The sequence below is a fragment of the Typopeltis vanoorti genome, chromosome 8 (genome assembly GCF_054136105.1).
Source record: "Typopeltis vanoorti isolate ZY-2024b chromosome 8, IOZ_Tvanoo_1.0, whole genome shotgun sequence".
In the NCBI taxonomy this organism is placed as follows: domain Eukaryota; kingdom Metazoa; phylum Arthropoda; class Arachnida; order Uropygi; family Thelyphonidae; genus Typopeltis; species Typopeltis vanoorti.
The window spans coordinates 60,051,761-60,075,485 of NC_143556.1; the positions used below are offsets into that span (position 1 = coordinate 60,051,761).

The window sequence follows — 23,725 nt, forward strand, 5'->3', positions numbered from 1 at the left end:
CTTTATTTATACCTTTTTTTTTTATACAGGAAAACTATATGCAGTTGGTGGTCATGATGGTTTACAGTCTTTGTGTAGTGTTGACATTTATGATCCACAGACCAGTACCTGGAGCACTGGACCTCCTCTTACTAGTTGCAGAGCCAATATTGGAGTAGCTGTGATTGGAAATATCCTCTATGCTGTTGGTGGCTTTAATGGAAAGGCATTCCTCAATACCACTGAATTTCTGGATTCATATACTAATGAATGGACAACTTTTGTCTCCCAGAAAAATCCTCCAGTGAGTTAACCAACCTTGAGCTGCTTGATCAAATTCAGCAAGTAGCTGAATTATGTTTGTATGCAGAGTGGTTGAAAATAGACTGAACTATAAAAACCAAAATACATGTAACCCGTGACCAACTGGTTGTGTGTGTGTGTGTGTGTGAGAGAAAGGAAGAAAGAATGCATGCACCTGATTGAAGCATCATATGTTCAATGCAATTTGCTTACTCTATTATGGCGCCTATTTTTAGTCATCTATTTCCAATCTCTTGTCAAACTGTGATGTGGTATCATTTTGGTTGCGCTCCATATCCAGTTAATTGGGGGGTGGGGAGTCTTTTAATATACTTAACTATGCCATACAGTACAGTTTAAACTCCTCATATGATAAAACCTGTATTGACACCATTCCATATGCGAGAAGTGGTTTGATGTAGGGGCCACTAAAATCAATGCAAGAATAGTTAGTCATCACAATTTTAACTCATTTATACATCAGTATGATGGTAGTATATTTATGCACTGAAAGAATCCCTCTGAAAGGAAAGGGGAAAGGTAATTTTTGTTTAGGTATACCAAACTAAAATTTTTCTATAAAAATTTGGAAAAATTCATCATTTGTACAATGTCACTGAGGTCAATAGATGGGTGGGGAGGGATGAACTAATTTTTCTAAGCAGATGTTGGTAGTGAGGTAAACAGTACATTGGTGTATGAAACATTTTTTAGCCAGATTTTTTAAAATCGTTGTTTTATATAACATGGATTTCTGATGTAGTGAGAAGGAAATTTTTTTCTGGAATTTTAACATGCTTCATTACAAAGTGATTTAAGCCAGAGTTAGAAAGCATATCATCCCTAAGTTATCTCATCAAGGGTTCAACTTGTAATAATCTAAAATGTAGTATAGGGAAGAAATACTATGGTTTCTTATTCATAGATTTTTGCCTGGTCATTTACTATTTTGTGTTAAAGGCTGTTTCATTAACATAATCATAATCATTTTTCTAATTGACTTTCTATTGTTAAGTGAATTACATTATAAAATCTGAATATAGTTATCTTGTGCAATTTCAGGTTTTGATGGCATGAGACATATTTTTGTATGACAGCTTGTGAATGTTAATAGTAAACTGCCTTTACTTGTTATGTATGGCTGACAGTTGTCACTTTGTTTTCAGCCTTTGTACAGTGAAATAAAACTTGAAATTTGAATATAGTGCTTTTCGCTATGCATTTTTTTACCACTTATAATTAATATATTTAAAAATACTAGCACACCATATTTTATCCTTTTGAATTTAAAGCTTGGTAACTTTTGACAATAATGAATGAATGTCCAGGTATAAAATGCATGCCTATTCTGCCAAGTAACATTATTAAAAGAATTGTAGTTGTGTGGTTGTATGCAAGTTGAATACGTAAAGTATTAATCTTGCCATAGGATTGTATATTCCTTTTGGCTATTGTTTTACAGAATTTTGTTAACAAATTTCAAAGATTTATCAAATAGATGACACCATGTTTATTATTACGTGACACTTCCAGGGAGTCCAAAGATAATTTGGGAGGGCATCTACTCTACAATTCTCTATCTCTGCCACTCACAATCCACCAACTACATCAATACCACCCACCACCACTAGTATTATCACAGACAATCACAAACATCCAAGCCCACAGCAGGATTTGAACCTGCAGCCTTTTGGCTGGAGAGAGAATACTCAACCACTCGGCCACCCTCTTCACTACTACTCTTCTAAACACAACTATGACACTCTACTGCCCATCATCTCTTTTTTACCCCCACATTATTGGTCCAGGCATTAATAATGTGGCAGCATGGCATCGTATATTTTAACAATACACACAACACCAGTCTCCTTATTATCTGTATCTTTTTCTGCAGATAACAGAATATTTATAAACATGTATATCCCAATTGCAGTGTCTAGCATAAAGAAAAGAAACACGACTTTATGATTGTATGAGTTTTTGTGAATCCTACCCAAGAAAGGCTGTCAGCCTTTAGTACATACTGTGGATGAGCTTAAGAAATTAGATAATCTGAAAACCCTGCTCTAAAAACCAAGTATGGACCTTTTTTTTACAAGCCACCCCAGCGTGATGATCTCACTCCTGATAATTACTACTACTATTGCTGTTATTACGTGACACCTCCAGGGAGTCCAAGAACTCATCGTGGGAGGACACTTTACTTTGCTAGATACATCTCACCCTCTCCACTACTACTCTATTCTCTTACTATAACGCTACTACCATCAATGCCATCTACCGCCCATCATCACCTTTTCCCCCTCCCCCACATTTGACATCCATAGATGCCGTATGGTCACTCCTGTACCTCACCAGGTTTTGGAAGTGATGCCTTTTGCTAGGAAAAGGGGCAGGTTTGCAGATGCCCTTTCCACACAGAGTAAGAATCGTGCCATAGAAGTACTCAAACTTGCATGGCAGGATTCAAACCTGCAGCTTCTTGGTTGGAGAGTGGATACGCTAACCACTCGGCCAACCATCATCACCAACAACAGTATTTTTGTCTGTAAATAGCACGTGTTCTGAAGGCCAATTTATCTGTATGGGGGTGAAAAACCTGAGTTTCTGGAGAAAAAAATCCTGCTGCCTCCATATGAGATTGGCTAACTCACCTTCAATTGAAAAAGCCCATATATAAGGATTTCCCTCATCATGACAAAAATCGAACCTAGATCTTTTCCAATCGAAGGGTGCCATATTCTGCTGTTCTTCCAATTGCACTGACAGAGGCCATTTATTGAAATTCATTTACTACTTAAGACAGGCCAATATTCACTAACATCCATGCATAGATGTTGGTGAATGCAAAAATGGAATTCATACCCACAACCTTAGTTGGAGAACAGATTCACTAACTGCTTTTCAACCAAGCTGGCCCTATATTGGAAGAGGCAGGGTTCCTTATTCCTGGAAACTTGGATATATATATATCACTCAAAGCATGTACTTCTGAAAAACAGATAAACCAGCCAGGCCAGAGAACACATGCAATTGAGAGAGAGATGATATATTCACCTGTTTTATTGCTTTAGTGTAATCACAATCAGTAACTAATCTCTAGGACTTAATAAAATATGGCATACCCTTTCGAAAAAACAATTTCTCTGTATTGCAGTTTCATTTGAAACTCTCCTCAGCATGAAATTTGAACACTAAAATTGGACCAATGTATATGTTATAAACAAAATAAATTCACAATCAAAACAGATAATTTGAATTATAAAAACAGAACATAAGATAATTTATCTTATGCATCTTCCTTGTTCATATTAGCTTTTATACCCTATCATGGCCAAGTAACTTGGCTTCTTAAAAATATGCTTAAATGTATGATCTCATCTTCTTTATACCCTCTTTTACCTTGCGGTGTCGAGGGTCCATTGATCATCGGACCTCAATCTGTTTACAGGATAAGGTGGTTAGCCCTATGCCCCAGTATATCCTATGGCCTGTAGTGTTAAGTTCTCAAGGCCAGTTTGCCTGCTTTGCGGGATGAAAAAACCCTGCTCTCCACGCCCAAGACTGGCTAACTTGGCTATGGCTGAGAAAGATCCTTCAGCTTCTCACATCACCGACGGGAATCGAACCTAGGACACTCCTTCCCCAGGCATATGGTTGCGAAGCGCAAAGCCACTAGGCTAACCGCGCGGACTAATGTATGTATGATAAGGATAAATGTATGATAGGATGGTTAATGCTCTCTGCATTGTCTACTGGATATGTAATCCAGATGACTGCTCTGAACAAATAACTGAAATCATTCTTACTGGAATTGAGGACCTATATTCTTCACTTCAGTTAGCCAGTCTCATGTGAAGGTGGAAGGTTTTTCATCCTGTGATAATACACTGGCCTGATACTTTAGTCACTTTGGCTGTAAATCTAAAACCACCAACAAACCTCACTTTACTGCAAATCCTTAATCTCTATCCAGTCCCCCATTCTCTAAAAAAAAAAAATACCTTTTTAGTCCATGATAAAAATATAGCATCAATTTGAATGGCTTAAATGAAAAACACTACATTCTGAAAAACAGGCACAAGAAAATGAAATCTAAAGCAAAGCAAAATGCAATTAGATAAGCTTTCCTCCAGCCCAGCTGATAGGTGAGCCTTTTGGCCCCTCACTGCCTGTTGGATATAACTTCTGCCCTTTCTTGTTTCTACCTTTCTCATATCCTGATGAGACCATGGTGACACCACCTTAAGATAAGCAGACCTTTTGGCATCAGTCTTTTCTTCCAACTTTTGTATAGATATGAAAATAACCTCTTTTTTTCCAGAAGGATATCAGAAAAATCTCAGTAGGCTTGATTTATACTAATAAGTGTCCTGGTCCAAGTGGTGTATCCCTCTTATCCTCCAGAATTAATATCTAGCAAGAAAACAAGCTTTCATCCAGCCTGTCTGTAAAAAGAGAGAGATCCCAGCCATCAACCTGTTATCTCACTGTTCTCACCCTAATATTCCTGAAAATGATGGAGAAGGTCATCAACAACCCAGCTTTTTCACAACCTTAAAAGCTATTATGGATTCTGAACACTCATTATACAGCACACCACCTAGCTAACTTGATGTAGGCTTTAGTTAGAGGATGCCACTTCAGGTTTAGCAATGAGTAACAGATTGGGTTTGGGTGTTTAAGTGGCATTTCATGTCATCAGTCGTTAGTATTGAGATCCAAGATGTTGAGTCCATGTGAATGTGCTTAATTTTAGATGACATTTATAGTTTTGTTGAAATTTTGGGGCATATTTTTTGTTGGTTTTTGGAGATTTTTTTAACCACACACTTTTTTTTGATGTCTTTCATGGTAGTGGATATTGGGAAAAATTATAAAGCAGGGTTGAAGGACTTGTGGATGTGACATTTCTTACAGTGAGTGTCCAGACTCCTAGAATAGCCATACTGGCTCTCTAGACACAACCTGGCAAGGCATCATCAGGATTATTTTTCAGCTGATTAGGAAGCCTCCTGAATCTTTACGAACAGATTTGGTCCCATGTATTGTTTAGTAGTCGATCTACAGAAAATATCTTGCTGCTGTACCGTTGAATGGATGTAGTGCTGGCTCTATAATTCATTATGGTATGGAGAACATTCTCATCAAGGCTATCACCTGCACTGCATGTGTGCAAGGAGTGCAGAAAATGGAGATCCTACTTGAGATAAAACATGCTTAATAGCACTAAGCCTATAATAAGATGGTTGGTGGTTGTTTCATGGGTGATGAACAGCTGTTTAATATATTTCTATAGGCATATTTTGGGATATGATAGAACAAATTCAAAGTCTGAATTTGTTAAATCTGCCAATGTTGTAGAATTCTACCAAAATATTCAGACTCCTTCCTGTACAGAATTCTAGAACAGTTCTTGTCCTTCTTGCAGATTGTGTAAAGTTTGCACAAAAGTATAGAATTTAATGTAAATTTTTTTCCAATGATGATAAACTGTAAATTCATATTTGATACTACTGCTAATTACAACTGATAGTGTATTTGTATATGTTAATTGTGAACTACATAGCACCTACCATAAATTTCACTCACTGTATTCATGAAGATATGTAAATTTCTATTATATAGCAATTTCTTTTTTTTATATTACACTATTACATAGGCTGTCTTGTTTGCTCAATATAACCACCTTAAGTATTATGCAGTAATAACTGCATAATAGCTTGAATGCTATTGGCAATGAAATATTATAATGAACACATTATAGACATTTCTTACATTACAACATTTATTTATATGCATTGGAGAATGAATGTTAAGTCAGCAGTGAATGATGAACAAATGCAAAGATATGTCTGAGAATGTCAAGGATGATTGAACTGGTTCTCATGCTGTGCCTTTTTTTTTTTTTGCATGAAACACTTTTAAGCTACAATGACTGGTGCAAAATGCAATGACAGCTGAATTTGTAGTCACATTGCTGTACAATGCTCCTTCACTTGTGTCTGTCACCACAGAATATAAATATTGATTCTTATTGATTTACCCCATCCCACCCTCTGCCAGATGCTGATATAGCCAGTAATTTCTCTTATGTTGCTTAGAATTGTTGCAAATTGAATGCAGCCTTCACATATCAGTGTTGCACTATTATTTGCAGATGATCAAATTGTATTAGCCACATCAGAAAACGATTTACAAAGATCAATAACATTAAATGAAAGTTCAGCTATATATATTCCTCGTGTGTAGAGGTGTAAGTGCTGTGAGGACATCATGTTGGAAGCTCAGTGGATTTTTTACAACACTTAAAAAGGATTAAAATAGAATTTAATGCTTCCTATATTCCGTCCTAGTCACTAGGACATCTACGGGGATTACAAAAACAACTAATGTAACATGCACACAAATATCATACAACACTAAGCCCAACCACGTGGGTGACACTAAAGTCCCATCTAGGTGGAGCGCCCTCTAAGGGCGGTAGTAGGTGGCCTGGAATGTAAAGGTGGGACCTCTGGTGATGAGTGTTTCCCAAATCTTCGGAAGTTTAATGCAACTGTATTTATTAAGATTTGGTTGGTTTCTGAGAGCTGCTGCTTCTAAGAAAAGTCTCTCTTTCTTGAATTTGCTGTGGTGGAGCATGGTGGTTTTCTTCCATGATACCCTATGGGTGGTGTCCAAAACATGGTCAGCCAAGCCTGAATGACCATAGTAGTGTTTACAGATGTAAGACTTGTGTTCCTCCAGGTGGATGGATGCTGATCTACATCCAAGAATCCAGTTTACTATGGAAAAGGACAATTGTTTACCCTTCCTAGACACCTTAGTCACATGCCTGCCTAATGATACACTTGCCTTCACTGTATACAGAAATCCCACACACACACACAGGCAGATACATTCACAAACTCTCCAACACCACCCCTCTTAACAATATGGCATTATTAAAACTCTTACCAAGAGAGCCCACAATCTTTGTTCCAGTGGAACTGCCCTCACTACTGAGCTTAACCGCTTACACAGCACTTTCCTCTCCAATGGCTACAGCGATCATAGTATCAAAAAAATAATCAGTTCCTCCCCCCATTCCCCGTCCTTCTCGTCAACAAGATTTTAAAACTGCCATCACCATACCCTACATCCGTGGCACATCCGAAAAAAGTACAACCTACACACAGCATATAAGCCCCACCGCAAACTTGCTACCCTTATCCGTTCTACGAAAGATCAGCTCCCTCCTCTCTCTCTGCCTGGAGTTTACAAATTACCCTGTTCCTGTAAGCTGGCATACTTTGGACAGACAGGCAGATCAGCATCCATCTGCCTGGAGGAACACAAGTCTTACATCTGTAAACACAACTATGGTCATTCAGGCTTGGCTGACCATGTTTTGGACACCACCCACAGGGTATCATGGAAGAAAACCACCATGCTCCACCACAGCAAATTCAAGAAAGAGAGACTTTTCTTAGAAGCAGCAGCAGCTCTCAGAAATCAACCAAATCTTAATAAATACGGTTGCATTAAGCTTCCGAAGATTTGGGAAACACTCATCACCAGAGGTCCCACCTTACATTCCAGGCCACCTACTACCGCCCTTAGAAGGCGCTCCACCTAAATAGGACTTTAGTGTCACCCGCGTGGTTGGGCTTAGTATTGTATGATATTTGTGTGCATGTTACATTAGTTGTTTTTGTAATCCCCTAGATGTCCTAGTGACTAGGATGAAATATAGGAAGCATTAAATTCTGTTTTAATCCTTTTTGAGTGTTGTAAAATATCCATTAAGCCTCCAACATGAGGAGCTATATATATATATATTCTCAATGTAATATGAGAATATCTAAAGATGAAAGTAATTGTTTCCGAAGGAGAAACTCCATAAGAAGTAAAATAGTGGGAAGAAAATATTAGAACAGGTAAATGCTTTCAAATACCTGGGATGTGACTTATCACATTAAGACAGAAAAAAAGATATATTTTTTTTTTTAATGGCAGAATGAATAATATATTTGTCATGATTGGTACAAAAACACACCAAAATCGGACTATAATTGTCCTTTCCAAACCAATTTTATTATATTATAGGAAAGTGAAAAATGGACTCAGAAAAGCAGCTGGATATGCCAAGTGCAACCATAAAAAAAATTAAGACATTTTACAATCCCTGAATATAAAACCAGTTAATTACCTATATATATATATATATATATACAACTGAGAGTTGTAATCTTTGGGGAAGGCAAAGTGGGAGAGAGTTGAAGATGAAGTTGCAACTTTTTAGCACTGATGATAATCTTCCTGCCTTTGCAAGAGACACTAGATCTTTGGTGTATGCATAACTTTTTCCTGTATTATCAAAGGACAGAAGTAGAGAGAATGAAAGAGGAGACATCTTATATATATATATATATAAGATAAGATAACAGCTGAATCGAATGGAAAAAGAAATGGAAGACATGAATGCAGTGGCACAAGACTAGAATAAGCCATTTGGCTTAAAATCCATAATAGGAAGTGATTACAAAAATTGACTTGTTTTGTGAAGGCAATTTCTGGTATAACATTAATGTAAGAAGACAGAAACCTATGTTATGAAAGGACATAATGATATAATATGTCCAGTCCATATTAGCAGATCACTTATCTCAGGTTATATTTGTTGATAGTGATAATACTACACCAAAGATCTACTGCCTCTTGCTAAGACAAGAATATCATCAGTGCTAGAAAGTTATAAGTTCATCTGTAAACAGCAAATTAACAGAAAAGAGATAATTAGTTCACTGCTAATCATACCTTCCATGAACATATCAAGAGTGGGCTAAAAGGTATGGAAGTGCTGTGAAGTATCATAAGAAAAAAAAAAAAAAAACTAAGAAAGGACACTAAAAATAAAATAATCCTAGTATTCAGCAAAAAAAAAAAAAAAAGCTGAATGCTATCATTTTTATTCAGTTAAAAAATTTACTATATTTAATTAAAAATAGTTAGTACTTCATTTTGAATATCTCAAAAACATCATTAGTGTATAAAACAAATTAAAAATTCAAATACAACTGATTATAGCTGCATACTACAGATTTTTTTATCCTTTAACCTCTATCAGCCATGGTGGATGAAATAGTGAGACCAAATCGCACTTCTTATCCATGTTATTCAATAGGTGTTACAGAATCATATCCAAATTTTGTTGGATGTCTGTCTATAGATGTCATGGCCAGTTGGGGTGTTAAATCTGAGCACATATTTACCATGTTAAAACTACAATAGGGAATTTTATGCAATTATGGATATCCTATTCCCAAAAGTTTTGGAGAAAGTTCTTCACTGGTTTTTAAGATGTGGAAAATATAGACATTTAGAACTTTGAACAAATTTTCACTTATTGTTGCTCTTTTTGCATTCTTCTTATAGGGATTTTTATTCATGCTCACTTGCCACCACCACTACATATTCCTCCAAACAAGTAAGAACGTCCACATATGGTTCAGCATGCAGATGTTCTCACAATTTATATATGTGTGTATATACCATCTGATCCACACACTAAGACCTATTAGTGCCATGTGTGGGTGAAAGGAATGGAAAGGAGGAGAAGTCTGTTCACATTCTGCTTGAACAGCTGAGAGTTGTAATCTTTGGGGAAGGCAAAGTGGGAGAGAGTTGAAGATGAAGTTGCAACTTTTTAGCACTGATGATAATCTTCCTGCCTTTGCAAGAGACACTAGATCTTTGGTGTATGCATAACTTTTTCCTGTATTATCAAAGGACAGAAGTAGAGAGAATGAAAGAGGAGACAATGAAGTTTGTTCAAGGAGTTTCAAGACGGACTGTAAAAGGATGTTGGTTAGCAGTGGCTCTTATTTTAATGATTTTGGAGGGGGGTGGAGTAATAATAGTGGCCTATTTATTATTATTTTGACACCTCCAGGGAGTCCAAAGACTCATCGAGGGAGAGTGTGCCAACAGCATCGAACGATCCCCTTCCAACTACTAACGGTGCTCAAACTTAACTGAGCCATTAGTAGCAGAGGCTCTACCAATCAACCTTTGCCGGCAAGCAGAGCATGGTCCATTAAATGGGCAATTACTGGTTTTTTTAAATCTCATAGTTTCCTGGATAAAAAATCCTACTTAGAGAAACTAGTAAAAGTTTCATTATTATATTGTTGGTTTAATCCTTTATCCAAGTGTAAGCAAACAAAGTTTGCACCTGAAGTATTTTCAGGACTGGGCAACTCGTATATAGAGGCTAATGACTTCACGTCACTTGCTATTCATACCTTAGTACACATAATGCAAAGCACATATCCTTAATGACATGTATAATACCATGCATTATGGAAAAGGTCACTATTCAGACCAGTTTCAATTTGAGGTCTCAGTGGGAACAAGACCAAAGAGGTGATACCAAGATGTAATGCAGAAGTCATATTTTCATATACTAGTAGAGTCAGAAGGTGTCACACCTTATTAAAATACTCTGGATTAGAGATAGTTATTGGAAGTTTTTCCACTTGGCTATACTATAAATTAAAGATGCCAAGAAATTCTTGCTTTAATCCTTTATCCACGTGTAAGCAAACAAAGTTGCACATAAAGTATTTTCAGGACTGGGCAATTTGTATCGTATATAGAAGCTAATGACTTCACATCACTTGCCTTAGTATCGCATAATGCAAAGCACATATCCTTATGATTGTATAATGCTATGCATTATGGGAAGAGTCACTACCCAGATTGGTTTCAACCTTTATTGAGGTCTCATCAGTGGGAGCCAAACCCAGAGGTGATACCAAGATTGAAGTAATGCAGAGGTCATTTTTATATACGAGTAGCCAAAAGGTGTCATACTGCAAGTGACGTGAAGTCATTAGCTTCTATACGAGTTGCCCAGTCCTGAAAAAAAATCTAATCAGTGGTTACAATTGAATCTAGCAGTTGAAAGATTCTCAGTCTGCTCATAAGTTTTCACTCAATGTTGTAAAGTTATTTTTGTTCAATAAATAAATGGCAGTCAAACTCTGCAGAGAAGAGCTAATGCTCAATGTTTCAATTCTTCCCTAGTTTACTCTATAGGATATAGATCAAGCATTTCATACCATTTCTCACCTCATGTTGATAATCAACATTCTTTCATCTTTGTTTACAAAATGAGCACTGCTAACTTAGCTTCATTTACAAAACATTGATTCAGGCTTCAAGATCTATACATGCTGGCCACTGAATTAGAAATCTTGATGCAGATATACATGTCACTTATGTAGCGTATATGCAGAATATTGACGATTACTGACTAGTAACTATTTAATAAAGCAACGTCGATGTTGTTCACAATGGAAAAAATAAAGGATCTTTCGAAATTTGAAACGACTTTTCTGTGAGGTTTCTAACTCAGTGGCTGGTAACCAATTCCTTAAACACTGATCTTTGCCATTCTCAACTGGTGTGTGTGTGTGTGTGGTGGGGGAGAGATAACCCAGTGAGTTTTAATCCCAGCAAAACGCAATCCTATTTCATTTCCCAGAAGTAATCCTCCCTCACCAGGTTATCATGGCATAATCACATTACAGCTTTAGCCTATTCAGCCTTCATAAATAAAATAAACGAAAAGAAAAACATTTCGGGTTTTTTTTTTTTGTTTTTAACAATTATTTTCTGCTCATTTCTTGACACTTATAAGCATCTCAAATCTGCACGACGTTAGATGCACCTAAAACCTCTCAATGCTTGACTATTCTGATGAACAGTATTTCGCCTAATAAATGATGCCTGTCTCACTCACTGCCTCCAGTCACTTTTCATACTGTTGCTTCATTATGTATTTCAGTGGATGCAACCACCATTCCTCCACTTTCTTGTAATCATTTATGAACATAATCAGTGCTGGTTAATAATATCCACATGCAGTTTAGAACATTCCCTACTGACTTTTGGGTTCGAAACTTCTTTGGCCATTTTTGTCTCCATTCCATTACTGCTGTTTGGTCTCTGGGTCATAGTGAGAGGAAGTCATGTTTCATCAACAGTAACAATATGAGTCAAAAACTTTGCACCTGATTTCTCAAAATGACCCAAAATCCCTTGAGATAACAGCACATTCTCTTTTGGTCAGCATTCAAATATTTGGGGGACCCACTTTGCTGAGAGCTTCTGCATGTCGAGATATTGGTGGATCATAACCTTAACTCGTTCTCTGGATGTCTCCAGAATCTTTGCAATGTTTTTGGCTCTCATTCAACTATTATCAAGGATCATGGCATGCACTGCATCAATGTTTTCTGACATGTGATAGCTGTGGAAGGTCTTCCTGACTTGGGGACATCTGTTGTGTCAGGATGCCCAGTTTTAAACTTGGCCATCCATCTGGTAACTGTTGGATATGCTGGGACACAGTCCCCTAAAGTCTCACTGAAAGTTTGAAGAATATCTGCCTATAGCCTTTTCTTGCCATACGAAAAGCTTGATGGCAGCTTGCACATCTGTATCTTTAAATTTCTTCCAGACCTCTGACATGTATTTTTATATATCCTAAAAGAAAAGAACAAAATATTAAAATTTGATGGAACATGGGGTTAAAGAGTTTTAAGATATGTTCTTTCTTGTGTTTATATCAGTTGCTTTAATATATTTTTTGTTCTAGATGTTTATCAGAACTTTCCAGTCTTCCTCCCCCCTCGTAAATTCTACAATGTATTTACAGCAACATACCATTTGTCACTAGTGGATTCCATTTAATTTTATTTTTCTTTCAGTAGTGCATGTAATCTTTACAGGACAGTGTTCACCATTTTTATACATGGATTTATAGTTTTAGATTGAATGGTAATAAAAAAAAAAAAAGAATAAAACGTTGATAATACACAAGGAGCTAATCATATTAGCTATGTATGTGTTACAGATACAGCTTAATTTTTTTAGCTTTTATTATGTGGTGGGCACTTTACACCTTTCACAGTCCTCTCGTAATTAGTTGATTCTGATTTTTCCTCTATTTTTTTGTTTAAAACCTTCACTGATGACGCATTCAGAATGTCCACCGTAGCTTATTTCACTCACCACACAAAGGACGAGGACCTCACATTCTTGAGAATATCCTTATTCAGCTCCCAGGGATAACCCCAAATTCTATTCCTACTTGACATAAGTTGCAAAATTTCTCACGCATCTATAATGTCTCTCTTACTGAATTGTCTCTATTCACACTACTCGGAAAGAAGTTAAGTCTCGGAAAAAAGACACACCTAGGGCAAATTTCATCGTGCGCTGTAACACGTCACGTGTTTGTAGATAGAATGAATTGCAGGAATATGATGCTCCCAAGTCAGTGCAACTGTGTCTGCGAGAAGGGAATTGACGGAGTTTAAAAGAGGCGTTGCGATAGTCCCATCTAATACAGAAAATCGAGACAAAGAGGAGAAACAATCTATTACATGAACTTTTGATTCTTTCGAACTTAGTGATACTAGAAAAGTTCACAGGTGAGCCTTTTCCCCAAATCAACTTTAAAAGATATGTAGCAAGCAATAATGATAAGTGCACTTTTCATTTTGATCTCTTACCTTAACAAAAAAGTAAAAAAATATGCAGTTCTGTGAAAGTGATGTGTTGGTGCATAACACTTGTCCCACACACACATGAAGCAGTTCTTGTTTTACTTTTAAATGTGACATAATAATTGCTTAAATGAAAGATTTAAAGAGCATCTGAGCAGTGTTGAATTTGTATTCCACAATGTCAGGTAAGGAATACTGGTTCCATGTTAAAAGCACACTTCCATTCATTTTCAAACTGCATGCCTTGAGTCAAAATAGCTACAAAAGGCAATTAAGTGAAATAATTTAAAATGTAAGCCAGCCTCGCTCCTGAAGTGGATAGCATAACTAATTTCCAATCAACAGACTAGGCTGCAGAGGAGCACTCAAGATTATCTTTTATCTTTGGGGGGGGGGGGATTTGAGTATACTACGCATCGCATACGACCTATGACTGAGCATCTGCAATGATCGCTAATTCATAAGTAGGATAGAAATAGAAGACACGACACAACATAAATAAAAGAAAATTAATTTTAATTAGGAAAAGATTTTTGGAAAATTTTCTAGTGTTTTTTTCCTTTTTTGTTTGGAGGGGGCCAGGGCCCCTTGGCCGCCTTCCTGGGTGCGCCACTGCTAGGCTGCAATCTTACCACCACCACCACAGATGTTTGTAAAAGTCTTTAGGTAGTAGATGATTTTCAGTGTGTGGTGTCAGACTGCCATCCTGATAAGAATAGACTTCAAATTTTCTGTTATTTGAAGAGTTTTTATAATGTGGAATATGTTAAAGGGTAGACGTGTGCTGCAAGTTATCACTGTAAATACCTTAACATAATTAAAGTTGTTTTCACTTGGTTGAAGATTAAATTAAGCTTGCCAGGAAATTATATTCTTGTTTTATCCTTTTATGTAAGCAAACAGTTTGCATGTGAAGTACCTTCATGACTAAACTACTTGTACAGGAAAACCTCGCTTAACGTAATTAATTAATCCACCAATTAATGCATGCTAAGCAAAATCGCATTAAGCGAATACAATAAACAATAGGAATAATTATAATTCATCCATCAGTTAGCATAAATTTGGGAAAAAAATTAGAGTATAAGCTATATCAGAGGATAAAATCAAAGTTAATAAAAATCAATTGCTGAAATTTTTATTTAATGTCTAGCTCAATCAAATGTCTAAACATTTGATTGAGCTACTTTTTTTTTACAAAAAAAAAAAGTTGATGTTTGAATCGTGCTCGATTTTTTTATCTTGTCATGCAATTTGCGATAGCTGGCGATCGCTTTATCAAGAATTCGGCAGACTTCGAAGCTTCCTTCCATATCAGGATCAAACAAAATTTTATTAGCTACTCAGTGATTGAAAACTAGCATAAGTTAGTTCTTTTGCAGTTAACTTCTTAGTCGTAACATTCTCTTCTTGTTCACACTTCTTATCTTCTTGATATGCACGCTGTTCTTCTAGTTGAAGGAGATCATTCTCACTTAACTGTTCTGAATCGAGGAAGTTTCTCACATCTTCATCATTATTATTATTATTCCTGACCCTCCAAGGAGTCCGAAGACTCATTGCGGGACGACACAACTGTCTCAACTACTACACTGAACCATTATCTTTAAATTCAAGTTCTTTTCTAATTGTGCTGATTTCTTAAATAATATTAGATCTTGGATTTTTCGCACGATAAACTAAAACAGGCTTCAGTTTAAAGTCGCCTTCTGCACTGCCTCCTAATAAAGCCTTAAGACTATCTTTAGATACTTTGTATTCTAGTCGAGATGCTTCAGTTTTAGCTAAAAAAGATTTTATTGGCATATGCTTCCAAAAGAGATCAATTTCGTTGACGTTATGCAGTTCTGTGAAAGCGATGTGTTGGTGCATAACACTTGTCCCACACACATCAAGCAGTTCTTGCTTTACTTTTAAATGTGACATAATGAATATTTGCCTATCGTCATAATCACCCTCCTGAATCCTTTGCACTTCTTCAGGAAACTTGGCTGCAGAATCTTTATCAGCACTAGTAGATTCCCCGTTATTCTCGCATTTATAAAGTCCAGTTTGATTTTTAAAATGGTCGAACAATCCTAAACCTGCAATAAAGTTTTCACATTCCTCTTGAAATCTGGTCTCTTTCAATGAGGTAAAAATATTGAGAGCTTTTGCCTGAATGTTCCCTGTACTACGAGGTATTATTTTTTTTTTTGGTCCTCAATCCACAGTGATAGATGTTCCATCTCGATCATTAAATGGCTTCTATTTCGGGTGATCTGCATGCTAAAAGAAGCAATATCCATGTTAATGACTTTCAGCTTTTCTGCTTGCTGCAGATTGGGAACAAAAAATTTCGCGTAACGTAAAATTTCGCATAGCGTAAAAAAATCGGTTAAAGCCGGAAATGGTATCATTTCACTCAATCGCACATAATGAATTCGTGGTAAGCGAGGTTTTCCTATATATTGTAAGCTGTGAAGATGCTTCATATGCAAACTTTGTTTGCATAGACTTCAATGAAGGATAAAACAAGAATATAATTTCTTGGCAAGTTTAATTTAATTTTCAACCATAAAAAAAAAAAACTTTCTCTCTCTAATCGAGAAAATTTTAATAAGGTGATACACCTTTTTGTTACTTGTGTATGAGAGATATGACTTCTGCATTGATTCAGTTTTGGTATCTCTTCTTGGTTTGCTCTCAATAAAGATCGGGCATGGCCTGCTAGTGACTTTTCCCACAATACATAGCATTACAGATGTCTGAAAGTGTGCTTTGCATTATGGGATATCTGGGCAATTGATCATATAGAGGCACTCAGTGTGTCATTGGACATAAAACAATATTGCTCAAGAAACCAAGACAAACATGAATTGGATGGAAAAATTGGATATCGATCGGAAATGGAAAAGAGGAAGAACTTACAAGAAATAGCCATGCAGCATAAAAAAAAAAAATAAAAAAAAAAAGCTTTTTATGAGGACTTACAAGAAATAAACCCAAATGAAAAAATTAATTATAATGCCAAAAGGTATATCGTGATATGACTTTTGCATTACTTCCACCTTAGTATCAATACCTCTGGGTGTGGCACCCACTGATGAGACCTCAATAAAGGTCAAAAACCGGTCTGGATAGTGGCCCTTCCTTAATGCACAGCATTATACATGCCCACAAGGAGATGTGCTTTGCATTATGGGAGATACTAAGGCAAGTGATCAGAACTTACTCCACCTTTACCATGAGTTGTCCCAGTCCTGAAAATACTTCAGGCACAAACTGTGTTTGCTTACACTTGGATAAAGGATTAAACCAAATATATAATTGACAACAGATAATTGGCACGAACATACAAAAATAAGAAATAAAGTTAATCAAAAGAAAATAGAAAGCAAAAATCAATTTTGGGAATCATATACAAAAGAACTTGAACATGATTTCTATGGTATACAGAAACAAATGTGGAGATTTATTAATACACAAAAGAAGGAAGAAACAAAATGTATCCAATATTAAAAGTAGAAATAGAGGAATTAGAAACTTATTTTAAAAACCATTATAACCAAACAGTTGAGATGAAAATAGAACTAGGTAAACAAATCAAGAAGAAATAAATACAACAGAAATGAAAATTGAAATAACAGAAATTGAAAATGCAATTAAAAAATAGAAAATCATCAGGTAAAGATAATAATAATGAGTTATTAAAAATGGTAAAGAAATTATAGTTCAGAGTTTAAATATATTACACAATCAAATAAATACAAAAAAAGATTCCAGTAGAATGGAAAAAAAAAGTATAGAAAAATAAATTTATTAAATACCTCATTAAAAGTACTAACAAGAATCCTAAATAATAAATAGGGGTGATTGAAACAAAAAAGACAAAAACTGGTGAGATTTTTCTGAGCAATAAATACAAAATGTTTTATTTGTGCCTACGGTCCCACAGAAGGTTCTACTAAGTTAGAAGTGGAGGAATTTTTTAATGCTTGAGAGAAAACAACTGACACAATGAAAAAGAAAAAGATGGTCCTTGTTGGGGATCTTAATAGCAGAGTAGGAAATGATTGTCAGGGAAAATTTGGAGAAAAGAGCAAAGCTAATAATAATGGCAAACACTTGTTGAATTTCTGCTCAGGACATGGACTGGTTATTACTAACACCATGTTCCAAAATAAAAAAATGTGCACAAATTCACATGGAGAGAAGAGGCAAGGAATAAGAAAAGTCTCATTGACTATGTTACTGTTGATAGTGAGGTTTTCTCCCTGGTGCAGGACATCAGAGTGTACAGAGGATTTGAAATTGGAAGTGATCACTATTTAGTCTTGAGCAGGATAAAATTGAATTTCACTACATATTGAAAAGAATAACATGTAAGAAAGTTTTAAAGCAAATAAAAGTTGAGCAGCTATCAGATATAAACTGTGGACTAAAATACAAAGATTCATGTGGTGAGGTAGTCTGCAAGGATAGAAAAATCAGAAATCCATAGAGTGGACACAGGAAGTTAAAGAGGCAGTGAAGAAAAAGAAGAAAGAATATCAAAAGCAAATAAGTCAGCTTGTGCTCTTAGAGAATACAGAGACAAATGTGAGAAAGCGAAACGCTGTGTAAAACTAGGTAAACAAAAGTCATGGGAGGACTTTGGCAAGAACATAGAAAATAAATATCAAGAAGTGGCAAAATAATATGGAGGTTGTTCAAGAAGCTTAGAAATGGAGGAAGGAGTGCTATAAAAGGAGTTAGAGATGATAAAGGTCACATGAAAACTGGACAAAAGGATATCCTTGAAGTATGGAGTAATTACTTCGAAAAATAGCTAAATGAAACAAGCAGTGATAGCACAGTGGCAAAAACACTCAATAGGCATACAGTCGGGAATACATATCCATACTTGAAGTAGAAAAAGTCATCAAAGGCTTGAAATGTGGAAAGGCAGCTGGAGTAGATGACATTCGACCAGAAATGCTGAAGTATGATGGTATAAAAGTCTTGCAGTGGCTATACTGCATAGTTCAGAAAGCCTGGACAGAGGGACGAATTCCTGATGATTGGAGTACAGCTCTCACAGTACCCATATATAAAAAGGGAAATAAAACTGAATGTGAGAATTACAGAGGGATACTGAGCGTTTCTGGTAAGATTTATGCAAGTATATACTTGAGAAATGGTTGAGAAGAATTGTGGAAGAAAAGCTTGGTGAAGAACAAGCTGGATTCAGGCCAAATAGAGTCTGTCAGGATGGTGTCGATGGAGCATCATATCAAGCAATACTTAGTCTTTATTTATATGAGTTGTAAGTCAGCAGTTAGACTTAAAGTACAAGAAGGTGGTTTAATGTTAAATCTGGTGGCAGACAAGGTTGTACATTATCCCCTCTGTTATTCATTATCTATATGGATCGCATTATGATGAGGGTAGGGAGGTAACTGAATCAGTCGATGTTGTGGAATTACTGAGCGAGCACTTTGCAAGAGTATATCATCCAGGTGGTGGCTTTGCGGAAATGGAGGAACCAACAGCTTATACTGGAATTGTGATGAATGAGGTAGAGGTAACTAGTCTATTACAGAACCTCAATGTCAATACATCTGTGGGATTGGATGGTATACCAGCTCGTGTCGTACGTGAAGCGGCCAAAGAATTGTCAGTGCCCTTGACCATTATGTTTAATTTGAGCCTCAGGACTGGGTCAGTCCCAAGGGGGTGGAAAGAGGGGAAAATAGTTCCACTGCACAAAGGTGGTTCCAAGGCTGCTGTTGAAAATTACCGGCCAATCAGCATAACAGGAATCATTATCAAGGTCTTAGAGAAAATAGTCAAGAGGAAAATACAAGATTGGATAGAAGAAAATGGGATACTGTATCGGGGACAGCATGGTTTTGTGAAGGGTAGGTCATGCCTCAGTAACTTGCTCACGTATTATAACACAGTGACGGCTGAACTGGATAAGAGTAATGGGTTTACAGTGATTCTGCTGGACCTTGCTAAGGCCTTTGACAGGATACCACATGGAATTCTAATCAGTAAATTGCAGCATATGGGAATGGACATAGGGTTGGTGAGATGGATAGGAGGGTGGTTGACGGAGAGATATCAGAGAGTGGTTTACTCAGGAGTAGAGTCCACTAGACGGCCTGTGACTAGTGGTGTACCACAAGGATCTGTTCTTGGACCACTGCTGTTTAATTTGTTCATAAATGATATAGGAAAGGATCTGAGAGGAACAGTTCATTTGTTTGCGGATGATGCGAAGTTGGGTAGGGCAATAGTGAATGCAGATGACGTCAAAATTTTGCAGGATGATTTGGATAGATTGGAGGTCTGGGCTAGGGAGAATGGATGTCAATTTAATGTGGCAAAATGTAAGGTTATGCATTTTGGGATGAAAAGATGGGAGGCAGTTTACTGCATTGGTGGAACCGTGCTCCAGGAAATTGATGAGGCACGAGATTTAGGAGTGTTGGTGGATAAGGAATTGAAATTTAGGGGACACATTGCAAAAGTGGCCAAATCAGCTCATCAAATCACTTGGTTGCTGAAGAATACGTTGACAAGCAGAGACAAGCAGGTTGTTGTTCCTCTGTATCGAGCCTTGATAAGACCTCATCTCGACTACTGTGCTCAGATTTGGTCACCTAGGTTTCTTCTTGATGGGGAGGAGGTGGAGAGGATCCAGAGGCGAGTGACCAAGATGATAGCAGGTCTGTGGAATGAACCGTATGAGAACAGGTTGAGGATTTGTGGGTTGCAAAAATTGGTTGATAGGCGGAGGAGGGGAGATATGATTGAGACATTCAAATTACTGAAGGGTTTGTATAAAATTAATTCAGAAGATATTTTTGAGAACAGGGCTGGTTGTGGGAGGACTAGGGGACATCCATGGAAACTGGGCAAAAGTGTGGTTAGTAAAGGTGTTAGAGCTGGGTTCTTTACTTTTAGAGTAGTGAATGAGTGGAATGCGCTCCCTGAGTCTGTGGTGGATGCTGTGACAGTGAATGAGTTTAAGGCGAGGTATGATAGATACTGTATGAATGTCGAATAGTTGTGATGAAAATGATTTGGGGCCTCCCTCGATGAGTCTAATGACTCCCTGGAGTTGCCCGTAATAATAATAATAATAATAAACCTGATATCAAAATTGGATAGGTTAATCTCAGCTCTTTGCTTTATGCGGATGATGTTATACTTCTAAATAAATCCGCTACAAGTTCTCAAGATTCCCTGACTAAATTGAACGACTGTTGTAATAGATATGGTATGAAGGTCAGCAATAAAAAGACAATGAAAATAGGCAGAATCGTTGAAAATGTCAACTGCATTGTGAACGGAAAACCTGTGGAACAAGTAAAACATTTGTTACTTTGGCAAGATTTTTTGTGAAGATGGTAAATTAAATATGGAAATAGACAACAGAATCAATAAAGCTGGTATGGTAGGAAGTCAATTGAATAAATTCATATGGAATAAGAGAGACATTAGTTGCAACAGTAAATTAGCTGTATACAATGACAGTGTTCAAATCAGTTTTAACTTATGGATCGGAGAGTCCTAAGAAAGATTAGAGGTGTGAACAAATGGCATCAATGGCAATATCATATTAAAAATTAGGATATTTGGAAAGAACTTGACATTATCAGTATCCAGGAATGCGTTAGAAGAGCTAATCTCAGGTGGTATGGTCACTTAAACAGAATGGGCAAGGAAAGATTAGCAAAACATGTGTTCTCTGCCAGGTTTGCAGGAAAACAACCCAGAGGAAGACCAAGATATAGGTGGATTGATACAGTACAAAGTGCCTTAGACGATAGAAATATAAGATCTGATAATATTGGAGTCTTGACAGGTAACAGACTGATTTGGAGGAAAATTGTAGATAGGAAGTTAGTAATGATGTAAATTTTTTCATGTAGCACTATCATATCCTGTACAACCCTTGAGGGTACATGGCAGGAATTTGATGATGATACTATGGGTCACTTAATGGTCAAAGACAAATACCTGGGAAGATACCTCTATTTTGCCTTTAAGGAATTCAGAGAACTAATTGGGCTTCTGATCAATGTTCATTCCTCATGGATAACAGGCTGCACCACATTATCAGGTATCAACTGGGTACTCAACAAACAAGGATGGGCTGACAATTTGGGACTTAGTTTACCAAACTATATCCCCCCCCCCTCTCTTTATTGGCTAAAACCAGAAATATGTATGTGGTACAACATGATGAGATTTCATGCCAGATGAAGCAGCCGTGTTTAACTGAGTAATGCTGTTTTCATCAGGGAACCAGGATGAGCAGTGAAAAGGCAGCTACTGGAACAGATTCAAGCTCAACATCTAAAAGAAGGAGAACAAACCCAACATTAGAAGAACAGAAGATAAGAACCATCTCAAAAATTTGGCATTCTTAAATCTCTAATTAATAGAGCACATAAAGTTTGCTCTTCTCCAGTAATCTTACAACAAGAACTTTCCATCATTAAAAAGCTAATGGAATCGAATAATTACAACCCCAATCAAATCCTATGTTTCAATACCTAAGGTTTCTTCAACAGTCTGCAGAGTTCCAATCCCTTACATTCCAGGAATCTCAAAACCTATAGGTAGAATTTTGAAAAAGTACCAATTGATTCCCACGTATGTTGCTATCAACAAAATTTCCTCCTTATGCCTTCTAAAAAGGATAAACTGTCACCTCTATCTTTGGCTGGCGTTTAACAAATACCATGTTAATGCAATGTTTATTTTGAACAAACTGGCCGTACTGTGGAAAAAAGAATTAAAGAACATCAATATTATATTGAATACAACAAACATGAAGTCTGGTCTAGCACAACACAGTATTAACATTACTCATAATATCCAGTGGGATAAAGCTATTCTTCTCCGTAGATGCAGGTTCAAATATGAATGCCTTTTTAAAGAAAGTTGTGAAGCTATTTTACACCGAATTTAAATCAAAATGATTGTCTCTCTCTCGAAGATCTGGGAGACTTTTATTTTATGTAATCAATAAATAAACCAATTATCTTAAAGATTAATTATTATTTTCTATCATTTTCTAGCAAGTGGCAACAATTGTATTTTAATAGGTGATCCATTGAATATTTGTTACTTGTATTCCATTCCTATAACTGTTTGTGTGACACTGAAGATGTACTATTAGTTTTAGTATGAAATATCTGTACCTTTATTAATTAAAAGTTATTACTGTGGTCGTGCATGTTCTTTTCATAATTATACTATGCCACAGGTACCTCTAAAAATAAGAACCATCAGTATAAGGAGTATTAATGGAAAGGAAATCAAGCTTGCAGTATAACTGACAAACTCCCACATCGACATAACTGAAACAAAGAAGACAAAAAAAGGTGAGATCTTACTACATAAGTATATGATGTTATATTTGGGCAGTAGAGTTGACTCCCTGGAGAAGTGATATAATAATAATGTGGACTAGTCATTACTAACACCATGTTCCAACATAAAGATGTGCACAAGTTCACGTCGAGAGAGAAAATGCAAGAAAAAAGAAAATCCTCATTGACTATGACATTGTTGATAGTGATATTGTCATGTTGGTTCAGGGGAAGTGACCATTACTTAGTGTCAAGTAAAATAAAAATGGATATCGCATTGAAAAGAACTATGTCAGAAAGTTTTTAAAATAATTAAAGCTGAGCAGGTTTTACAAATAAACTTAGACTCAACTGCAGATAAACTGTAGACTCAATAAATGTTGGAAAATTTGGAGAAAATTTCTCCAAATTTTCCAACAACATTATTGAAGAAATAATGAAACTGTTGGAAAACAAGAATGAAACCTTGGAGCCTCAGTGGCAAACTCTGAAGAAAACATTTATTGATTCAGCTAGGGAGGTTAGAAA

General features: G+C 36.4%; 1 protein-coding gene across 3 annotated transcripts in view; it reads left to right on the forward strand.

The window, feature by feature from the left end:
* LOC150104027 (influenza virus NS1A-binding protein homolog) overlaps window positions 1-1,486 on the forward strand; it is a 266,485-nt gene extending 264,999 nt beyond the window's left edge. For all 3 annotated transcript variants that reach the window (XM_090397250.1, XM_090397248.1, XM_090397249.1), the window contains exon 12: window positions 30-1,486. In XM_090397250.1, coding sequence (XP_090253376.1) covers window positions 30-292 — 263 coding nt within the window. In that variant the 3' untranslated portion in view covers window positions 293-1,486. The remainder of the gene's footprint in view (window positions 1-29) is intronic.
* The last annotated feature ends 22,239 nt before the right edge of the window (window positions 1,487-23,725 follow it).